Source organism: Poeciliopsis prolifica, unplaced genomic scaffold (assembly GCF_027474105.1).
Source record: "Poeciliopsis prolifica strain line A6 unplaced genomic scaffold, Auburn_PproV2 SCAFFOLD002, whole genome shotgun sequence".
Lineage (NCBI taxonomy): Eukaryota > Metazoa > Chordata > Actinopteri > Cyprinodontiformes > Poeciliidae > Poeciliopsis > Poeciliopsis prolifica.
Genome location: NW_026562377.1, coordinates 19,736,279 through 19,758,740, shown reverse-complemented (window position 1 = coordinate 19,758,740; position 22,462 = coordinate 19,736,279). Strand labels below are relative to the sequence as shown.

At 38.8% G+C, this 22,462-nt stretch overlaps 1 protein-coding gene across 2 annotated transcripts in view; it reads right to left on the bottom strand.

Moving 5' to 3' along the window:
* ncanb (neurocan b) overlaps positions 1-22,462 on the bottom strand; it is a 150,150-nt gene that overhangs the window by 53,489 nt on the left and 74,199 nt on the right. For both annotated transcript variants that reach the window (XM_055053145.1, XM_055053155.1), the window contains exon 10: positions 989-1,105. In XM_055053145.1, coding sequence (XP_054909120.1) covers positions 989-1,105 — 117 coding nt within the window. The remainder of the gene's footprint in view (positions 1-988; positions 1,106-22,462) is intronic.

The following is a 22,462-nucleotide window of genomic DNA, read 5'->3' as shown; positions in this document are numbered from 1 at the left end:
GCTCTGCCCGTCTGCTGGTGAAGTTCACAGGATCCAGTGGCACTGACTGTATTACAGTTTCGCTTTTGCCAATTGGTCCCAGATGTGGTTACAATGTAGCTTACCTAAATCAGTGTTTGAATGTGTACGTATATGGGTAGGTGAACCACTGAGAGTACAACAATGTTGGTTGGGAATCAGCGACAACGCATCGCAATGTACGAAAGATATTACACTTCGTCCAAATACTATAATGAATGACTTGTTTAAGAGGCAGCTTAATTTCAGCTGAGATGCTGTTGGTGATTTTTTTCAAATCCTCTTTCATAGATTTTCTTATTCTTTCTTTTATTGTTTTCTGTCTTGTCATTGCAGCAATTCGTGCTGCCTGCTGCCACTGCACTTTAATCAGCTACTCCACCCCTCGCTGAGCTCACAGCTCCTCTGTGGACAGTCTGTCCTTGCCTGCCGCTGTCACACACACAAACACATGCACACACACGGACAGAAAGGCTCATACACCTAAATCACTGCACCATCATTTTCTGTCAGCCACACTCTCCCATCTCACAGTTGAGTGGAAAGATGAGCTGCCTACTTCTCACGGGGCAGAAGGTGAAAACACACACATTTGTGCGGAAATAATCGCGCACACAGCTGAGCATCTACACCACCAAAAGTCTCCGTCACACACAACTGGCTTCCAGCATATGGATATTCCCTTTTCACTTTAAATCAGGGAGCCTGGCCCAAAACCCCTGGACCTGCAAGCGTACCTGTCGCCTCTCTGAGATTGGATCCAGAGTTCCAGACACAGACTGGAAACAAAGCCTGCAGAAAGAAGCTGGCATTTTTCCTCATGAATCCAATGCACAGCGGAGTACAGATGTTGGCCTCAGCATATGGCAGCCATTATTTCCCCACATTTTTATTTTGATTTTTCTGCTCCAAGCCATATGGACACCTAGACGAGGTGTCTGCACTCTGGCTTAACCTGGCTGAGACTCACCGATCTCGCAGTTTTCTCCAGAGTAGCCCTGAGGACAGTAGCAGCTGTAGCTGTCGCCTTCCTCCAGGCAGCTCCCGCCATGGAGACAGGGGCTGGTCTGGCACGGGTTACTCTCCTCTGTACAAAGAGATGGGCAGAAGGTACAGGAAGGTTAACTTCAAGTTTTTTGTTGTTGTTGTTTTTTTTAAGAAAAAGAATTACAAATGTTCCTTAATTAGCCAGAACATGAGCAGCAGCAAGTCATTGTCTGACAGACGGCCCACGCTGTCTAATAGAGATGGAGCAGCAGAGTGGGCTGACGGACCGCTGATTTGTCCTTGCCTCTCTTTCTTTCCACAAGGCGACAGATCATGTCCGTTTGAAAGGGTCCCCGCTCTTTCCTGTTGTTCTTTTCTCTCACAACTCAGTGAGTTTACGTCCAAATTAATTAGTTGCTCATAAGTGGCGCAGAAATCCATTTATATTCTATATTGCTGTTGTGCACTAAGTGCAATACACTCATTTTAGGCGGCTGGCGACTTCTCTGTGTGTTTTCATGGGAAATGCTTTGGCGGAGATTAAGGGGATTAAATTATAATCACCGCTCTTAAATTTTAGTAGAGGACTGACTGAGAGAGAAGGAGACTAAGGCAAGGACAGTTAGAGCAAAGAATGATTATCACAGAGTTTTCTGCTATTATGTGTGCAAAGAGAGAGACTGTTAGGCACTAGGTAGATTAAGTGTCTTTTTAATTTCTAGTCCTGATAGGATTGCACGGTCCTGACACAATCTGTCAAGCTATCCAATATATGGTGTTCTTTCACCATAATAACACCCAGGCTCACTTACTGATGTATGAGCATGGGTGATGCTGAGTGGAGCACGGAGTGCAATTCACATGGAAGCACGGAAATGCCCTCAATTAGTTGTGAGTTTGTTTATTCATGCAGACATGTACAAAGATAAGCGAGTGTATATCAAGATACGTACATGTCTAACCATAACTAAGGGACCATACGGGGCAGATAAATGCAACACATACGTTCTGTTCACATACGTTTTCACATTTTGCTACAATACAACCACAAACGTTTCTGTATTTTCTTTTGATTTTATGTGAGGGAAATGATGCATACAGCTTCACACAGTGGCATCTCTTCTGTGGCCAACAAAGCAATCTAGAAACTGAAGTTTTGCCCATTCTTCATCGCAAAACAACTCGAAATTCAGTCGTACTGGAAGGTTTCAGTGAACAGCTATTGAAATCTTTAGATTCTGAAGAAGGTTGAGGTTCTAACATGACTGTGATTTACTCTAACCAGCTATGGCAGCTCTGGTCTCATGTTTAAAGTTCTTCTCCTACAGGAAGGTGAACCTTCAACCCTGATGTTTAACTATTTGCAGTCTCTGGGCCACTTTAGAGAATGCAAATAGTCCCTATTTGCAGTCAAGCAAGCAGCTCTAATTGCAATCAATTTTGGGCACAGTCATGCCCAAAATTTAGCTCCATTCATCTACATCCAACAATTCAAGTACATAATTCATGTTGCTGCCACCGTCAACACTTTGGGAATGTTGTGTTCAGAAAATAGTGAAATTATGAAAAGAAAGTAGATCTGGACATTCTCAACACACTACAATTCTTTTGTGTTGATGTTTGCCTCAAAAGTGAGTGAACAGAGAGGCTTCAGTTTTGGGGGTGTCATTACTGGCATGTAAAACAAATGAGTTAAATTAGTGAATGAGCAACAGCAGAGGCAGAGACACAGAGGGGAAGTTATTGGTAAATCCTTCCCCATAACTTCCTCCTTACTTCCTTGTAGAGTAATGAGGAAGGGAGTATTGTATAAAGAAAAGAGAAAAAAAAAGAAGAAAGAAAAGAGAAAGAAACACAGAAACTTGGGGAAATACAGTGTAAAGTTTCAGAAATATTTACTGAACAGAACATGAATTACCATTGGAAATTTAACAATTTGACATAATCCACCCACAAACTATGTATCTGTTTAGGCTTAAAATAAATAAAAACAGAAAACTTTTGCAAAACATGTTGGATACATTGTCTTCTATAGGAGGTTGATATCTGTGGAAAACGATGTAAAAGAAAAAAAAAAGAACAGTTTCTAACCGAATGAGAAGAAGAATATGTACAAAAATATCATTGGTGCTGTTAGAGTCACTCTGTTAGGAGACTTTATTGCAGGTATTTTATTAAAACAACTGTTTAAAAATCTGAACCGTCTCTTTCACCAAAGTTATTAAGAGCCATTATGGGAGGTCCAAAGAGCCACACGTTGCAGACAACTAAGACTAAGTTCTGCAATAACCCCACATTTGCTTGATTTTTATTCTTTCACTTAAACAAGTTGCCAGTTATCAGGACTGAGTATTTCTTTTTCCTGTTTCATCTGTTTGGACCAAAAGAAACAAAAAAAAATAAAAAAAATTGCCAACTTTGACAGGACACAGAATTGAACTGCAATTTCCGCTGCTCACAACAGACAGGGCCACATTTGTCTGTGGAGACTCAACACTTCTCTGTGTGTTATATAATAGCAGGGCGACAGTGTCATTCCATTTAGCTACGGTGGGACAAACAGTCTGGCTGTGAATGACAAACTCGACAAATTTCAGAGGACCGACTCAGCCGTGTGGACGGCAGATGTAGACAGCAAGACAATTTTCCATCGAGAACAATAATACCTCCACAGTGTCCGGTCTTTGAGATCACACTCTGTCCCAAGAACTAAAAGATTACAGTAAAAAACACAGCTTCTTTTCATGTTGCAGTTTATTTCTACTGGTTTTACTGAAATGTAAATCTGCACAGTTTTACAATATTCACAATCAGAACCCCACATTGCCTGCATTTACATATATAAAACGTGGGATTTTCATTAATGTTATCAGTTATATATATATATATATATATATATATATATATATATATATATATATATATATATATATATATATATATATATGTATAATATTGACATTAACCCAGCATACAACAGTTACACAGGGTTAAATCACTTGTGATGTAGCAAGACAGTTTTAATGTCAGGCAAAATATTCACTGTTTCACATTGGAAGCATATTCCACAATGTATTTCACTTATGTAATACTCAGAAGTAAAAAAAAATAAAATAAAAAAAATACAAAATTCAAGTGTTGTGAATACTCGTCAGGTATCGAGGAAACCCTTCCAAAATGCAAAACTATTGCAGATTATTTTGAAGGGTAGTAGGCAGAGTACTGACAACATTGTTCTTTCGTCTGCGAATCCCTGCATGCAGCATTAGTGCAACACCTCAAACAGCAGGAATGTGACCACTGAGACAGACACATGGAAAAGACCAAGGAAAAACTGTGGTGGTACACATAGAGTATAGCTGACAGCCGAGCTCCAGTTCATCAAGCTGTCATGGTAAGTAAGGTCTCAGGAGCCGCAGATGTGAGCTTCTCATGGACGTTTCTGCTGTCAGTCATTCCACAGTGGGTGATAAAGTAGCTGCAGCTCCTGCTGCAATCTCCATTAATGCAACACACAGCATTTTTTTATTTTATCGCTGTCAAAAAAATTTATTTAAAAAAATCAGTCAGTCAGAAGCTGTTTGGGATTTGAGAACATTTTGATGGTTTGTATTTATGTCTCTGAGGCCGAGCAAGTTCTTACGCCTCTGAAAGCGTCCTTCTATTGGTCCAATTTTCTCTTTAAAAGAAACCATTTCTCAGCCTAATTAAATTGGTCCTAGCGAAATTGCCTTAATAATGACTTTAAAAGGACTTGTCCTCTAGCAGCTATCTGTGAGAAGTGAAATATGGTGGTCGCGCTGTCTGTGGTGACACAGTGAGCTGAGCTGCAACAGAACAGGACATTGATCCAATCTGCAGACAATTAGTAACGACTTATTACACCCAAATGGGGCTGCGTTCATCACCATCTGTCCACGAAGAACAGCCTGCAGGCTCCGTGGTAAAATTCCAGGTATCGATTGTGTGACGAAAGCAGCATCTTACCACAAAGAAAATGCTTAGCTTGAATACACAAACTCAGGGCTAGTTTTGTGTTAAAATATTTAGATTAGAGCATTTTCTTTTCTAGTTTCCCAATGCCTTTTAAATGCTGTTTAATGAGGAATGATTGAGCAAAACTTTAATATGCAAAAGAAACACAGATTAAAAGAGCATGTAAGAGGGGGAAATGGGATAAGGCTTATGCCCTGGTCTGCAGGAAAAAAAAAAGGGACGAGAGATTTAAAATTTAGCATGAAGAAGAGGGTGAGAGAAAAAAAACATCAAATGGGGGATGCGGGAAGCTATCAGACATTTCTTCATGTCTTAATGCTGGCTGCAGCTTATGATTAATTACACACCAGTCTTAAAATAGGTTGCTTGCCCATTCCCTACTGTGTGTCTGTCTTCTGCCACACAGAAAAAGTAACAGAGGAAAGAAGAGTCCAAAGAAGGGCACGGATGTCTTGTGCAGAGCAGGATGAAACAGACAAATAAAGAAGGGCAGACACAGAAAAAGAGAGATTATGCAAGGCTCTCAGCGTTCCAGCTTTGGGATTTGAGGTCCCAGATTGTGGGACATTTAGTGTATCTGCCACAACTATCGAACTCAGCGAAGTTTGTGAAATTGAAAACTTTCTGGCAACCTTGGGATGCACCGAAAAGAGGAACATGTGTATGCCATGTTGCACATCCTAAAAACTCCCAATCTGAGTGGTTTCCAAATTCAACTGGGATGCCTGCATGTATAAATGTGCAACACACATAAAAAGCAACCTTGCACATGCACTGCATACACACCTGCTCATCCAGCTGTGGCGTGGCTACGCTTAGACTCAGTAAACCCTGTAATAGCTTTGCTGAGACAGAGATCATGCTTCAGCCTGTTCAAGTGTTGCCCCTCTATGAGAGTGATAAGCCATCACCTGGGCCTGGGAAGAGCGTTAAACTTTAATGCTATACTACGTTGCTAAGAGGTACTGAAGCGCAGAATGGTTGGAGCCATATGCACGGCGGAAATAATCTCCAAAGTTAGGTCTTCAACGGGAGCCACTGCGATCGTCGCGCAAGCTTGATGAGTCCGAGGTGTAAAATATTTATACCACTTGCATGATGGCTGCAAAAACATGTGTTATATGGTTTAAGAAGGGATGAATTATGCATCAGCAAAAGCAGCCTCATAACATCGAAACTATATTTCACCTTGAAGGTCTGAAAAATATAGCTACGTTTTGAAAGCCCCACAGGAAGTCGGGAGCTTTCAGCGTCTGAACTGAACCAAGATAAGAACGCGTGGTATTAATTTTAAAACATTAAAATAAAAGCTTGAAGTATGTCTTATCAGAAAATGTAACAGCTACATTTATCTATAACTCTGAGAATTACAAGAATACAGACTTAGAAATTGTAACATTGCAAAACATCTAAAGGCTGTTGCTATGTGGAGGGCAGCAAAAAGTAATGTGAAACAATATTCTGTGATTTTCCTGCTCCAAGACAAGCTTTACCTTATGCAATTTTTTTAAAATAGGAAACTGTAATTTGATTTGTTATAAGTTGAAATAATCAAGTGTTAAATGAGATGGTTGAAAAACCTGAGGAGGTTCTCTCCAGTACATGCACCTTCTTGAAATAAATAATAAAGCTGAAGTCACATGGCAGCTTTCCAAAATCAAACAACTCATTTGTTCTAGAGAAGCTATAATTTCTGCCACAGCAAACTAAACAAGTCAGGGATGAAAACAGGAGGCCCATATTTTTGAAATGTTAGACCAAAATGCCGTCTAATATGGGGACGAAGGACCCAGTGCATCCTTGGATTTCTTCAAGGTTTACCAAGACGGCTTGTGAGGAGAAAGATAGGGCAAGAGGACAGTAGAGGCAAAAAGAGGAAGCTGTGTGTTGGAGTAAGTGACGTCAGCAGATGTCACAGCAGTCACCATTGCGGCCAAGCAACTTTAACACTGACTCTAAAATCTGGAACCGGTTTCCCTCGGAGTCATGCTCCCAAAAGAGAAGACTTCACGTTACTGAAAACAAGGTTTTTGCTCTTTGGTTGTCATTCTAAACAAATGCCAAACATTAATCAGGGATGAATAATAAACCAGTCAAATCAGAATACTCCCATTATTAAAATACAGTACATGTTACCCAGGGTCTCATGTTTTTCAAATCTTGCCTCAAAAATTAGTTTTGTGCAGCTTTGCTGCTGGTTTGAACATCATTTCAGCAGCAGCAACATTTTGGAGAACTCCAACTTAATCTTTTATAAAATTTGATTTGAGAGATAATTTGAACTGTAACCTAAGAAACTTTTAGGCGAAACTCACTTTTTTATATAAATAATAGATGTGGGAATTCATTTAAAAGGAAAGAGCTTGGGACTGCTAGGTATGTGTGTGTTTGTGTGCACAGTAGAGGCTACTACACATGGAAAAAAAATTATTTTTGGATTTTCTTGTAAATGTGTGCCTCTCCTGTTGCTTTAATTTCAACAAACTAAAAAGCTCATCCTCATGCACTATTGATATGATATGCTGTGTTGCTTCCATGGATAATGTAGGCAGACTGTAAGACCAGCCGGTCGCTGGTTAAGGATAAAGTCCTAGTTACCGTTGCCCCAAAAACATGCAAAAAAAACAATAAAATAGAAAACCAACTGGTCCATGAAAGCGCATCGGCACTTGATCAAAACTGATTCGCTGAAGTTCAAACAGAAAATCAAATTGGGACAAAAGGAATATTTGAAATAAATGTTGGTAGTTTTATCAATGTGCAATAGAATTTCTTCAAAATAAATATCTCCAAAATATCACTGTGACTTTCCAGCTCTTTCATCACCATTTGAAGATCAGGTTTGCACCCACCGAGTTCCAAAAGAGATTTTTAGTGAAACGATGGAACCTCGACTCCACCTCAACCAGAGTCTCCGCATTCCCCCCCCAGCACAGCTTGGAAGTGCGTTGATGTTTTAAAGGGAAGGCTGCACATGGAGGAGGCACAGCGCTGTCATCACTGTACCGTTCCTGAGCATTGCAGACTCTGACAAACTAGGACTGATGAGCACAGCAGGGGTCAGAGCCGCTATTTCAGTTCTTCTGACCACATGCTGCGCTCCGAGTCCAACTGCACATACACACTTGTATGTGTCTGTGTAACAGTGTCCGGGGAGGAAAACATCTCTGGATGCTGAATCTGCTCAGCTACGTCAGGCATAACATTTCATTTCTAAACCATTCCCCGTGTTGTATATTTAGACCAGCTCAGTCATTATTTGTGGGAATGCCAGTTACTTATCAGACCACTTTTAATTTGGTTGACACATATATATATATATATATATATATATATATATATATATATATATATATATATATATATATATATATATATATATATATATATATATAGTAAGGAAGGTTAAAACTTTATTAGATCTTAAGCTTGGTTTTGTGTTTTTGTCCCTGTTTTGGTTTCCCAGGCCAAGATCAGTAGATGCAACATAGCTCGGGGAAAGGCTAGCATCGCCAGATTCGTTGTTTTACTTTCTGTTAATTCTGCTCTTGACAGTTGGTGGTTGCCTTAGCAACCAATATCTATCAGCTGATCCGTTATGTTTTTTTTTGTTGTTGGTTATGACACTCACCGCTCACTGCCCAGACATCGCTAAATGCTGTCTGTGCCAGAGCTGGAGGCCAGAAGCTACACAGTTCTTCTGTGAGAACAACTCAGTTTTCGTTATAATTCATCTGTGCTGGAAGGAGTAAAGTTCATGCAAGAGACCCTTCGTTCTCGTCGTGTATCTTCAATTACCGACACGCCTCCGTAACAACGGAAACCAAATACATATATATATATATATATATATATATATATATATGTATTATATATATATATAATATATATATATTATATATATATATATATATATATATATATAAAGTCCCTCTCTGAACAGTAGTGGTGGTTGTGCTCTGAGACTAACGTGGAGTTTTGTTGCAATACCCAGAACTGGTGGACCAGTAGGGAGGCTCACTGTGCTGTTTGTTATTAACCAGTCATTACAGGTAATTATGTTTTGTTAAATGTCAGAAATTTATGTTGTCAGTTATGTTTGTCAGTTTTTTTTAGTTAAGTTTGTCAGTTTGTTTGTTATGTTGTCGGTTTGTTGTATTTGCCAGCGTGTCAGTTTGTTTGTTCCCTGTTTCAGTTAGAGGTTACCGTTAAATAGTTTATTAGTTAAATTTGACTGCTGTCTATGTTTATTTTTCTGATTTTTATTTATTTATAAGGAAAAGATCGTATGAATTTCATTTGAAAGTTGTTACAAAATGTATTGTTGGACCCGATTGTAGTGATTATTTGTAGGCAATAGTCTGTTCGGCACTCCACTGTGTACCCAGAACTGGTGGACCAGTAGAGAGGCCCACCAGTTCTGTATGTGTATATATATATATATATATATATATATATATATGTATATATATATATATATATATATATGTATGTATATGTGTATATATATATATATATATATATATATATATATATATATATATATATATATATACATATACATATGTATATGTATATATATATATATATATATATGTATATATATATATATATATATATATATGTATATATATATATATATATGTATGTATATGTGTATATATATATATATATATATATATATATATATATATATATATATATATATATATATATATATACATATACATATGTATATGTATATATATATATATGTATGTATGTATGTATAAAAAACTGATTACTATTTTCAGTATCGAGTAATCTAACGCGTTGCAATTTTAAATCCAGTAGTCAGACAACAGTTACTAATCTAAATCTATTTTCTTTTGTCATTAAATTTTACTTCTACGCGCCTTGGAGAGTCCATGCAACAGTATCAGCAGCGACAGAAACATAAACAGTGGAGGGAGATGCGTATTTTGTTGCAGGAAAAACAGGAACTATTTTGAGTTTCGCTCGCCAAGTCCGGTTATTATAAGCAGCTTTGTTTTTTTAAAAGATGCTTGTAGATTTAATGAGTCGCGGTTTTTGGGCTTAATAAAAAAAACATAAAACCCGGAATTTGTCTGACATTTTAGTTAGACTCTCTCCGTCCATCATTTCCCGGATGAAACGTCGCGCTCTGTCTTTGTTAATATCAGGTTAATATTTGTCTTCTGATTGACGTCGAGCTTCGAGTTGCGCTGCATAAAATCAAACATCGAAACTAATAGGAACGGCGCAATAAACGTGAAAACAGCCATGAACGAGTCCATAAAGTTGTGCAACTAAACGCCATAATAATTATCAATATTAAAATCTTATTTCAAATTTTCCAGACAATACATACAAATGTTTCAGTTGTAAACATTAAACAGTCTCCCCTTCAGTTTAACCATATAAGTGGAGACATATTGTTTATGTAATCATTATAAACTAACAATTAAGTAGCAGCAAAGTTTCTACTTGCCTAAGTAGAATTTAGAGATCAATTAACAAGCAGTGATTTCAGACTGGAGCAGGAAGCCGGAGCGCCCGGAGAGAAACCTGCAAACACAAAACTACTTTTGATATTTACGCAATAATTGCAAAATGTATTTTTGACATTTGCTGAACAGAATTTAGGCTCTAGTAGCCAAAACGACTTTAAGTAAAAGCAAGGGGAGAAAACTCGAGGCAAAGACCAGTAAGGACTTTGGGAGGAGGCCTGGGAACCCGGAGAGAGCCCACTGATGCAGGAGAACAAGCCGTGAAGGCAGAAGAGCCCAGGAACTGATTCAAACCCACAAAATGGTTTTCAAACACAAAAATGTGTTTTAACCATACTAACAGAATTTAGAGGCCAATTGACTAAACAGTGGATTTCAGTCTATGGCAGGAAGCCGGAGTACCCGGAGAGAAACCTGCAACAGGAAACCTGTCTAAAATTTTTATCTTTTATCCCATAAATCACACACATGTTTGGTCCCAGTCAGATTTCTCCAGCCTCAAATTGTTTCCTAATTACATCTTTTTTTTTTTCTTCTAAATTGAATATTTTTAGCTCCTCTTCTAAGGCATCTTTATCATCTTCCAGAAGAGGGGCTGGAGAAACTGTAAAATTCACAATTTTTTGAAAATATAAATCTGTCCATTTTGTGGCATGTCTTCACTGCAGTCTGCAATGAAGACATGTGCCAAAATGGACTGACTTACATTTTCTCATAAACATAAATCAGGCCATTTTGGCACATGTCTTCACTGCAGTCGTTGTCTGCAGTGAAAACATGCTCGTCTTCTGCCTTCACGGTTTGTTCTTTCATCATGTAGATGTGGCTCGAATCTCCACCGATGACGGCGGACATCCTCCTCCCTTTGCTGGTCTTTGCTCGAATCCTCCCCAGGAAAGAAGCTATCACAAACCTTTTTCAATCCAGTCGACACTGCATATCCGATTCCCCATCCAAGCGGGAGAAAAAATGGTACCAACGCCTCAGATAAACGGAACATTATAAAAACACGCAAATATATGTCTACGAACAAAATCCAAAGAACGGTCTGGTTCTGATTGACGGTTTCAAGCATTTAAGAATCAGAACTTCTTTGATCTTCTGTTTTTGACTATGATGTCATCTATGACCTCATCAGTGAGCTCACTGGACTTCAGGCACAACTCTTGCTTCTGATCGTTGCTATGAAAACGATCAGCTCAGTTCTGCATTAATCAAGCTGAGATAAGTACTTAAATAAAAAGTAATATTTTCTATTTATTTAACATGAAGAGATCTATAGATTTGTATATGATTTAATTTTTGCATTTGTGATTTTTCATTCCTGCTGTGGTATAAATGGTTTTGAGCCATTTACATATATATGGGTATGGTTGTAACATGGGAAGAGTTGTAACACCACCAGTTCCTCCAATCAGGGATAAGATAGGAGTCACATGATCCTTTCAGTGTTTTCCCCTTCCTCCCCAATTCCATATTGTGATTGTCAAGGCTGGAAACAGGCAGTGAAGATACTAAGGAGGAAAAATGGATTTTGAGGTAAGAAGGTAAATTTTTTGATCATGACTGTTTTTTGTTTAGTACTTATACTGTTGCAGGTAAAACCATGTGACTTACATTAGATGAAAGTGTAATTTCTCAGGCAAAATATGATGTATTTTCCCGTGCTAATTTCAAACCGCTATGCTACTACAGCTAGCTAAACATGGCTGACAGGGTTGGGGTGGCTTGTAACACATCTTTAGAAAGTGTTACAACCATCCCCTTACATACAACTAAGAACAGTTTTGATTTTAAGAATTTTACAGAATGCCTAGACATTGGATACGGAAGACTGATAGAGGTGTGCCTGCAAATGTTTTAAAAAAGGCATCTGATGAGATCACAAAGAAGAACAAGTCAGACAGATCAGTTGCGAAGGCGCCTGGGATCTCCCATGTAACACTGAGCAGATACTGCAAATCACTGCAGCAGGTGTTACAACCTAACCCGGTAGCGGGGTAGGTTGTAACAAAGGAACACCATGTATTTGACATGAACTCATGAGGTCTGTGATATTCTTGCAGAGGTTTGAATTGGTGCCATTTGTTGTAAACAGATGTGGGTATTTTGTATGAAAGTTTGAAAACTTTAGCTCAAAAATTCTGTGAGTTAAAGGTGCTGGAGCAAAAAGTGTTACAACCATACCCGGTCTTCCCTATTTAAAAGTCGAGATTTTCTTTTGTAACCTAGCCCTGTTTTAAATTTCTGTTTATTCCCGACTCATCCAGTATGTTCTTTGTCATTCAAGAACCTCTGATACATCTGAAAGGCCATGTGGTGTATGTGGGTTATTAGACATGAAAATGAGAAACATGAAAAAAGGAATTCTGATAAAATAGCTCTGAGATTTACCAGTTTTTTTTGTTTTTCTGGATACACCCAGTTACTGTAAATTACTTTCTTCATTGCCTCTTCTCAGCAACATGTACCGTTTTCGTCAAACCAGCACAAGCGAAACACATGTCCGCGCCAGTACACAAACTCGGAGAAGAGCGCGACTTGAGTCCACAGCTACACGGCCAGAAGCCTGAGGCAGCAAAAAGCAGCAGATGTGGTTGCAGTGAGAACCTTGTCGCTCGAGCATCACAGTGAACCGGCTTGGAAAGGATGAGGGAGGAGTAATGTGTCGGCAATTCAATCCTCTGGCCTCCAAGGTGAGTGACACACAAACTGAGAGTCTATTGTCACAACATCGACCTGGAAGCATCCCTGCTCATCCTCAATAAAAAGCATTATTGGCAGCAAAATAACATGCTGTACTCTTTTCCTCTAGCTCTCATTGATGTATTTTGGGTTTTTTTTCAAGGCAATGCAACGTAGGACACACCCCTACGTTAACATGTTTTTATTCTCATTAGTCCATTTTGTGTTCAATGCGCAAATGTAGCAAATTGAAAACTTTAAGCAAACTTGTCTTGCAGTAGATCAGTGCAGGAAAACCTGAACATACAGATTGATGTGTTAAATGTAAATAATTGAGTAATCAGTATTCAAATATTTCCATATGTGTAAAGGGAAATTACTTTCAGATAATATTTTAAAGTGGCGTCATGACAGCAAAAGAATATGTAAAAAGTTTACAATGTTTTTTAACCGGTTCAGCCAACTTACTGACTGAATTTGTACTTTATAGCTGCGAAATAGACCCATAAAACAGCAGATATACAGTTTAAAAAGTATTTAAAAAACAGTAGATATTTTGCTGTTGATGTGTGGAAATTTGAGCAAACACAATTCTCTTAACTAATGTATGTACCAGGTGGGGTGTGAAATGGGCAGAATGTGATCGGAGCATCAAATGGAAAGCAGCGATCTGCTCTGATTATAGTTTATGTTTCAAACGTCCCTGTAATTTCAACTGGTCCTGCATTGAGGTCAGCATGAATCTGTAAGCAAGAAAAATATAAAACTCTAGCTGTTACTGGTGCATTTTACATCCATTTGCTGGAATAGCCCATTTCCTCATGCTGTCTGTCTACACTTTTCACTTTATTTTCCACGAACGGTTGAAGTAATATCTATGTAATGTTGCAAAATGCCATAATTGGACAGACATTAAAAAGCTGCCCAAGCTATGCATGGAAAAAGAGGTAAACTTTAAAATACTGCTTTAGAAGTTTGGGTGCCTCCTCTTTGGCCATTGGCCCATGTTTTGGTCTTTTCTTTTAAGGTTTTCAAATAAAATTTTAAGCAACATTTTTGGTCAGTTTTGGTGGATGATGGATACTTGATTGTAGACAAAGGCCTTATCTAAACCCAAAAAACACTTTAATCAAATTCCATACTCCCTTTTGATTCTTTGAGTGGGTGAATAAGTGCGAATGCGTGAGTGTGTGTGTGTGTACATATGTTTATACAGAGTAGGTGTGTGTGTTGATGTGGATAAGGTTTTTGGTAGTTACATTGGTGAGGATGGTAGCTCGCACCGTTCGGCACAAAGAACAGCCATGAGCAGGTAGTATTGGCTCTTGGAGCTCGCTGCAACCTCAGGCAGAAAGACACCTGGCGCCTCCACAGAGTCGCCGCACACTCGGTACAGAGGCAGGTCAGCAGTGAAGCGTAGGAGGAGCAGCCCCCAGGCCAAAGCGGCACAGAGAGAGATGCAGAGAACAGAGCCAACACCAAAGCATCGCCACGTCCCCCAGCGAAGCCCAAGCCCAGCGGCCAAGCACAACTTCCCTCCCCTGGTGTTTGCAGGGTATATTTGAGTCTGTGTTCAAGTGAAATGTTGCTATGAAATTGTGTAGAAGACTACAATATTTAGCTTAGTTTCTTACTTTTTGAGTGCAAAACCATTGTTTGTATCAATTTCTGCTAAATGAAGCACATCGGTTTACGTCTGAAGTTTGATTTCTTCATTTGCTCATAAAAGATGCTATTCTGTTTCACTTTAATTGTGGAGTTTAAACAAAACAGGTTATAGATTATGGGGTACAAAGATTTTTCTTTCATAACACATTTTTGACCTTTTAAAAGATCGGGATTGACTCAAAGCTGGTTGATCTGTCTCTCTTTTGCTCAAAAGATTTTATTAATTTTTCCATTTCACCAACTTTATAAGGTTCAACAAAAGGACCATAAATAGAAGCATTACAGTTAAACAGTTTAAAGTTTCAGAAACGCTGAATACCTATTCAAGTAAACACACACATCCATACTATTCCAGTTTCACTGAACTCCTCAGGTATTCTGACAGCAGGGTAGACAGAAAGATTGGCTTAAATCTTTATCTGCATCCAACAAAGATCCACCTTATGCAATGTGAATGAGCTCCTGCCAGTAGCAGCTCTGAAAAAGACGTTCTAGCACAGCTCAACATTTTTCATAATTCACAACACGCTGTCTATAATCTCTGCATATTTAGAGGCCTTCCTCCCTTTGTTACTTGCCATGTTCTTGCCTTCCCACAAATCTTTGCTGCGAGGACAGATAAGTGGTTGTGTCTGTCATAATGAGAACAGAGAGACCCCCTCCATCACATCCACCTGCTGTGGGCTGGCTGTTGTGTGATTCGTTTTGACTGATGGCCGGGACCACCTAACGGAGAGAAGTCATTTAGGCGATTTGAAAGCTGAGAAACTAACTCCAGATGGGAGCATTCATGCTCCTCTATAGATTCAACGTAACCTCAATTTGGACTCTTACATTTCAGTGTTAACCTTCATGGCAGCTGACTCCATTCCCGAGGACGTGAGCCTTAGCATGTTTCGGACTGAACTGTTGATGGGTACGCATTTGTCTGACAACTTTAAAAATAGACCTTGAATAACAGTACAAGGATCCAGATCTTCAGATCCGCTCCATCGCTCACCATGCCTGGATTCCTACATGTCAGATGTAACATTGAACAGTGCCGTTCAAGCTATTCGTACTGCTTTTTCTTAGATTTTGTCACAGTGGCGTTTTATGTGACACACCAACATGAAGAGGCACTTTTTGTGAAGTGGAAGGAATATGGGAGTTTGAAACTTCTTTGTTTGCTTCTACCAGCATTGTGCATCTTGAAATTGAAAGTTTTGCACTTCCAGTTTTAGCAAGACAAGCTTGAACTCATCACACTACCACATTTTGATGATTTATTTGGCCACTTGGATGGACTTCGACGGCACATGATGTTCAAATCTGATGTGTATCTTTACTGGCTGAGATCATAAAAGTCACAGAGAGAACTATATCTTTTTCTTTCCCTTTCAAAATTATGCATCATTCTGTGCTGGTCTGACATATAAAATTGCAAGTCACAAAATGTATGAAAAAGAGGTATGATTACTTTTCATGCAATGAGAAATGAAGTCTCAGTTTGTTTCCTGTCTCTGATCTCCTGAGGGCCCAGCTGTTGGATACAGGTGGAAAAGTGAAACATTCTTTCACCTGCAGGAAGGATTTTCTGGTTTTTAATCTGGTTTAGTCTCAATGCTCCATTGTGATGCTTGCATAACCTCACCAGGTTAGACTTTTCCAGTCTGCACATACACACAATGACTCCACACAGAGGATTTTATTCTGTCTGACAGCTTGCTGTCAAGCTATCTGTTTCAATCCATCCCTCCCGTAATCTCCCAATTGGTGGCATACAGAGGTGATGTTGTTCTTTGCTTTATGAAACTCTACGCACCATCGGGGGCCCCAAGGCTGTACCTGACAGTAAACACTGACACGAAGGGATTCATAGTGGGGAAGAAATAAAAAGGCCTCTCTCACTGAACTGCAGCCTGAGATTTTAATGGGGTGACATAAGGCTCAGCAGAGGTTTCCTTTTATCTGGTTTAAGGAGGTGTTTAAATGAAAATGACTGCAATAAAAAAGGTGGAGATGAAGACACCCGGAGAGGCTGATGGCTTCATCTGTCATGAGGCTAAATGTTTTGTTCTTCCCCTCAGTGAATCATTTGATCTAAATAGTCCAATACAATTGGAAAAGAAAAAGGAGAAAACGTTTCTCATACTTGGCTTGTATGAAACATTGAGTGAGGTAAAAAAAAAAAAAAACATTCATATTATCAGAAATACATACATTCACTCACTTCTGACACTTAGGCTATAATAAAAAAAATATACATCGTTTAACAGCATGTTTCACCCAAGAAATCCAGGAAGTGAATTTAATTCAGCACATGCCTTCAAAACATCTTAACAGTGGTACAAAATGAGAAAATATTCATAACAATATAGCATTTTATTTTTTATTGCACCTGGAGGTTTTCAATAATTCAGTCATTCCTCTGCTATAACAGCGGCCCAAAAACATAAAATACTCCTGGAGGCTGAATGATCGCCAGGTTTTGTTGTGGCAGCAAAGATAATAAAGCACTTTATGATGCTATAAAGAAAAGTCGATTCCAAACAGCTTTTGTTTGCCTTTCTGACTATCTGCAGAACGTTAAGTGAAAACCCTGATGGTTCATTAGCTTTACAAACATAACAGTTTCATTGACTTTTACATCTCTAAATGAAACTTTCATTCAAAATGTCACTGAGCAAAGATAACAGTTACTTTCCATCAGGAGACCAGAAATGTTTTGATTTTTTTTCTGTCATTGAACACCAAAGTTATTTTGTGCAAAATAGATTGAAATGAAAAGTGTTTTGAAAATAGTACAAATGGGAGGTCACGTGATCCGGACCAAGGCGGAGGCTTGAGGCTCTTCTCCGCTCCAGGCTAAAAATAATCTCACATCTTCCTCCAGTTAAATACGTCTTTGTCTACTTTGAAACATTTTGGGGATGCCTCGATCACAACGGGAAAAGATTTCCCAATTTTTTACCCGCCGGGTTCTTCCACAAAGAAGAAAATCGTTCCGAAGGAGCCAGGTCAGGCTGAGGCTAATGCTAACGTCTCGGAGCTAACCGACCAAACTACAATGGAGCTGATTTTATCTGAGGTAAAGTCGTTGGCCTCCCGGATGAAAGACATGGATGCATCAATCGGCACCCGACTCGATACTATTGATGTCGCACTGGGCGATTTAAAGGCCTCCGTCGGTTCGGTCGAGAGCTCCCTGTCGCTGCTCTCTAGCAAGTCGGCGGACTTGGAAAAACGCATGGATGAGGCCGAGGGGAGAATCTCCGGGACAGAGGACAGCCTCGGCGCTCATGGGACAAGCATAGCCGCCATGGAGAAGATAGTGGAACATCTACAGCTAAAAATAGATGACTTGGAGAACCGTGGTCGGCGTAAAAATTTAAAAATCATTAACTTACCAGAGAAAGTAGAGGGCAACACTCCTCTTGTAGACTTTCTCCAAGAAATTTTACCGACCTTGGTCGGTTTACCAGCTGATCATCCAGCTTTGGAGATCGAGCGGGCCCACAGGGCTTTAGCTCCTGCTCCGGCCCCGAATAAACCACCACGAAGTATCCTGGTTCGTTTCTTGAGATATTCGCACAGAGAGGCTGTGCTTAATGCAGCAAAGAAGAAGCGTGACATATCGCATGGCGGCTCTCAATTGAGATTCTTTATACTTTATACTAAACAGAAATACTATGAATTTGGTAATAAGCCCAGTCACATGCTTTCTCATTTATTGAAAAATCAAAATAATAGTCGCTTAATCAATATGATAAGAACGCAGAACGAAGACATCTCATATGACCCAATAATTATTAACAGCACTTTCCGGGATTTTTACACATCTCTATACAATACAGACATGGCTGACCCAGAAGATTTCGCCTCCTATCTGAGCAATATATCTCTACCCTCTGTCACGGGAGAGGATCGTGCTTTTTTAGATGCTGCTATCACCCCGGAGGAAGTTTGGGCTGCAATTAAATCTATGCCAAACGGAAAATGTCCTGGACCTGATGGGTTCCCATTGGAATTTTTTAAGTCATTTTGGCCAGAGATTCAACCAATATTCATGCCCGCTGTTAATGACATTTTGAGAAATGGCATTCCCCCCTCATGGAGACATGCCTCCATCAGTCTTCTTTTAAAAGAAGGTAAAAATCCCCTGGATTGTTCCTCCTTCAGACCCATTAGTTTGCTTAATGTTGATTATAAAATTGTGGCAAAAGTATTGGCCCGGAGATTGGAAAATATCCTCCCTAAAATAATAAACCCAGATCAGGCAGGTTTTATAAAAATGAGATATGGCACAGACAATATACGACGCGCTCTTAATGTTGTTCAGTACCTTAATACTCACAAAAAGCCTGCAGTAATTGTTTCCCTCGATGCCGAGAAAGCTTTTGACCGAATTGAATGGCAGTTTCTTTTTCAGGTGTTACATAAATTCGGCGTAGGCCCAAATTTCACCAATCTGGTTAAAACCTTTTATTCAGACCCAACAGCCTCAGTTAACACAAATGGCTTGATATCTGAGCCCTTTAAGATTCATAGGGGTTGTAGGCAGGGATGCCCCTTTTCACCCTTATTGTTTACATTGTTTATTGAACCTCTGGCTGAGATTATCAGGACTAATCCGGATGTTTCTGGAATCAATATAGGCGGTAGAAACCATGTAATTTCATTATTCGCAGATGATGTTCTTCTGTATATGTGCAATCCTGAGAAATCAATTCCAGCTATCTTGGAATCTATGGCTATGTTCAGTGCTTTGTCAGGGTATAAAATCAACTTAGGAAAGTCTGTCGCCACCCCTTTCAGCATCCCCCCAGAAAAGTTCATGCAATCTCCCTTTCAAATGTCTATGAGAGGCTTCAAATATCTGGGTATCTTTGTTACACCTGATCTGAATAATCTTTTTGGAACTAATTATTCACCTTTAATTCAGAAGATAAAACATGATTTAATAAAATGGGCTCCCCTGCCAATTTCTTTCTTAGGGAGAATCAATATTATAAAAATGAATATTCTCCCGCGACTTAACTATTTATATCAAAATCTTCCCTGCTATCTATCCCCTGCACACTTCAAGTCACTAAATTCTCATTTATCTCGATTTGTATGGAACAACAAACATCCAAGAGTAAAGTTTTCTATATTAACTAAGCCAAAACATCTTGGAGGTCTGTCTTTACCATCCCTGCAGCTTTATTATTGGGCAGCACAACTTAAAATCATTTCAAATTGGTTTATGAATAGAAATAACTCTTTATGGTTAGATCTGGAATCCGAATCCTGTCTCCCCAGCAAACTTAATTCTCTTGTCTTTATAAGTGGCATAGACCAAATAGCCCATCTCAGAAGCAACTTTATTGTTTGTAATACTTTGTTGGCCTGGCGAGATGTGAAGAAATATCTTAATATTTCTCCTGCCCTTTCTTCTTGGTCACCGTTAACCTTGAACCCAGATTTACCAGTGGAGATTAGAAACATTGATCTGTCTGAATGGTCATCTAGGGGACTGTCAAATATTATGGACATACTGGACTCTGACTCTTTTAAACCCTTTGAACAAATTAAAGCCAATTTCAATATTTCTAATAGAGATTTTTACAAATACCTACAGATCTGTCATTTTGTGAACTCTCTCAGGAGAACAGGAAAATTACGCACAAGATTATCAGAGTTAGAAAATATGATTGTCATGACCAAATCTCCTAAAGGACTTCTCTCTAAGATATGTAGTTTATTGTCTGGCTCTGATTCCTCAGGTTATGATGCTATGAAGCTGGTGTGGGAACATGATCTGGGGCTGACGTTTGATCCTGCAGATTGGAAGGAAATTTGTACTGGGGTTTTCCCCAACTGCACCTCGGTCTCTATACATGAGCAGAACTTTAAATTTTTCTACCGAACTTATTATACACCTGTTCGCCTCCGGAGGATGTTTCCTGATGCTTCAGATCTTTGTCGTAAATGCAAAATACATAGGGGCACATTTATTCATTTGTTTTGGTCTTGCAATTGTATTAAAAGTTTCTGGGAAGCAGTTCATATGATGATACAAGAGATTATTGGTAAACAGTTCCCACCAACTCCCTCCTTCTGTCTTTTTAATCATACTTCAGAAACTCTATTTAATGCAGATACTAAACATTTGCTTGTAATCCTCTTATTTCTGGTCAAGAAATGTATATTACTGAGATGGACAGCACCGCAGGCCCCTACAGTTGATATGTGGATTTCACAAATCTCTGCTATCTGTTTTAGTTGAAAAACTGACTCATGATCTTCATCAAAAGTCGGACAAATTCTGGAGGATCTGGGACCCACTGCAATTTTTCTTACAGAGACTGTAATCTTCACTTATTTTATTAATTAATTATTTTTTTTTTCTTTACATTTACTATATCACTCACTTGGCCCGAGAGATTTTGACTATTTTAATCTTTGCCTGGGAATGTCTGCCTGTACTTTGTGTATGTAGGCTGTATGTATGTCTTTTTTTGTTGTAGTTTATCTATTTTTTTATTATTATTGTTATTATAATTTTTTTAGATTAATTAATTATTTCTTTTATTTTTTTTATTTTATGTTGACACTGCTGTGCTCCATGTTTGTTCGGGGTGGGTTGTTCTTGTTTACTTGTGTTGGTGTTTACATATAGTTAAAAAAACCAATAAACAAAAAAAAAAAAAAAAAAGAAAATAGTACAAATGTAGAAAATTTAACACTGCTAAATACAGACATGAGAGTCTGTGAGTGTATCGGCTGCTGCAGCTTCCTCTCTATGTACAAATGTGGGCAAAACTTTGCTGATAGTCTGCTAATGTTGAAAAAAAACTGTTTTGCAATTGTGCTGTTTCTGTTAAAATTAAATCTGAATAAGTCTGTTTAGGCAATAATCCATTAAAAATCATCATCCTCCTACCACTTCCCGTCATTTTCATTTTTCCGGCGATTGTAACATCCGCTTGTTGGCCACATGACTCTTGTGATGTGAAAAAGGTGTTTTCATTGCAGTTTTTGCCAAATACCCTCTGATGTTTACCAGAAATTGTGTGGCTATGAACAGACCAGCCGCCACAAAACACACTATTACAGAATATTATTGATCAGGAATGGATCAATTCTTAAGTATTTGTACTTTTGGAGTTTACTGAAATTAACAAAACTTACCACGATTTAAAAAGTTGTGGTACCAAAACTGCTTAAATGTTCACTCCTGTGGTTTTAACAGGCCAGAGGCTTTTTAATGAGATGCCACAAGAAGTGCTGAAGTCTATCCTGGCTGTATGGAGCAAAGCAACGGCCCCAACCCAAATGTTGCCAACAGAAAATCAAATCTGGCTTTAATTTGTTTTAAAATTATTTTTAAAAATTCCTAGATTTTTGTTTCAAAGTTTTGTGAATATACTTTGGCACTGATATTTTTACTCAAGGTAATCAGACTATGGTTGTTAACATGTTTGCATAAAAGCATAATTCCACAGTATAACCAGCCACTACTTTCTACCCTTTTTACTGTTCAAGGGGATACAGAAAGTCTTTTCTCTCTCTCACCACACAGTGGTGTGTAAATCCATTTCATCATACCCTATGACGGAACCTGGTGTCCCTGA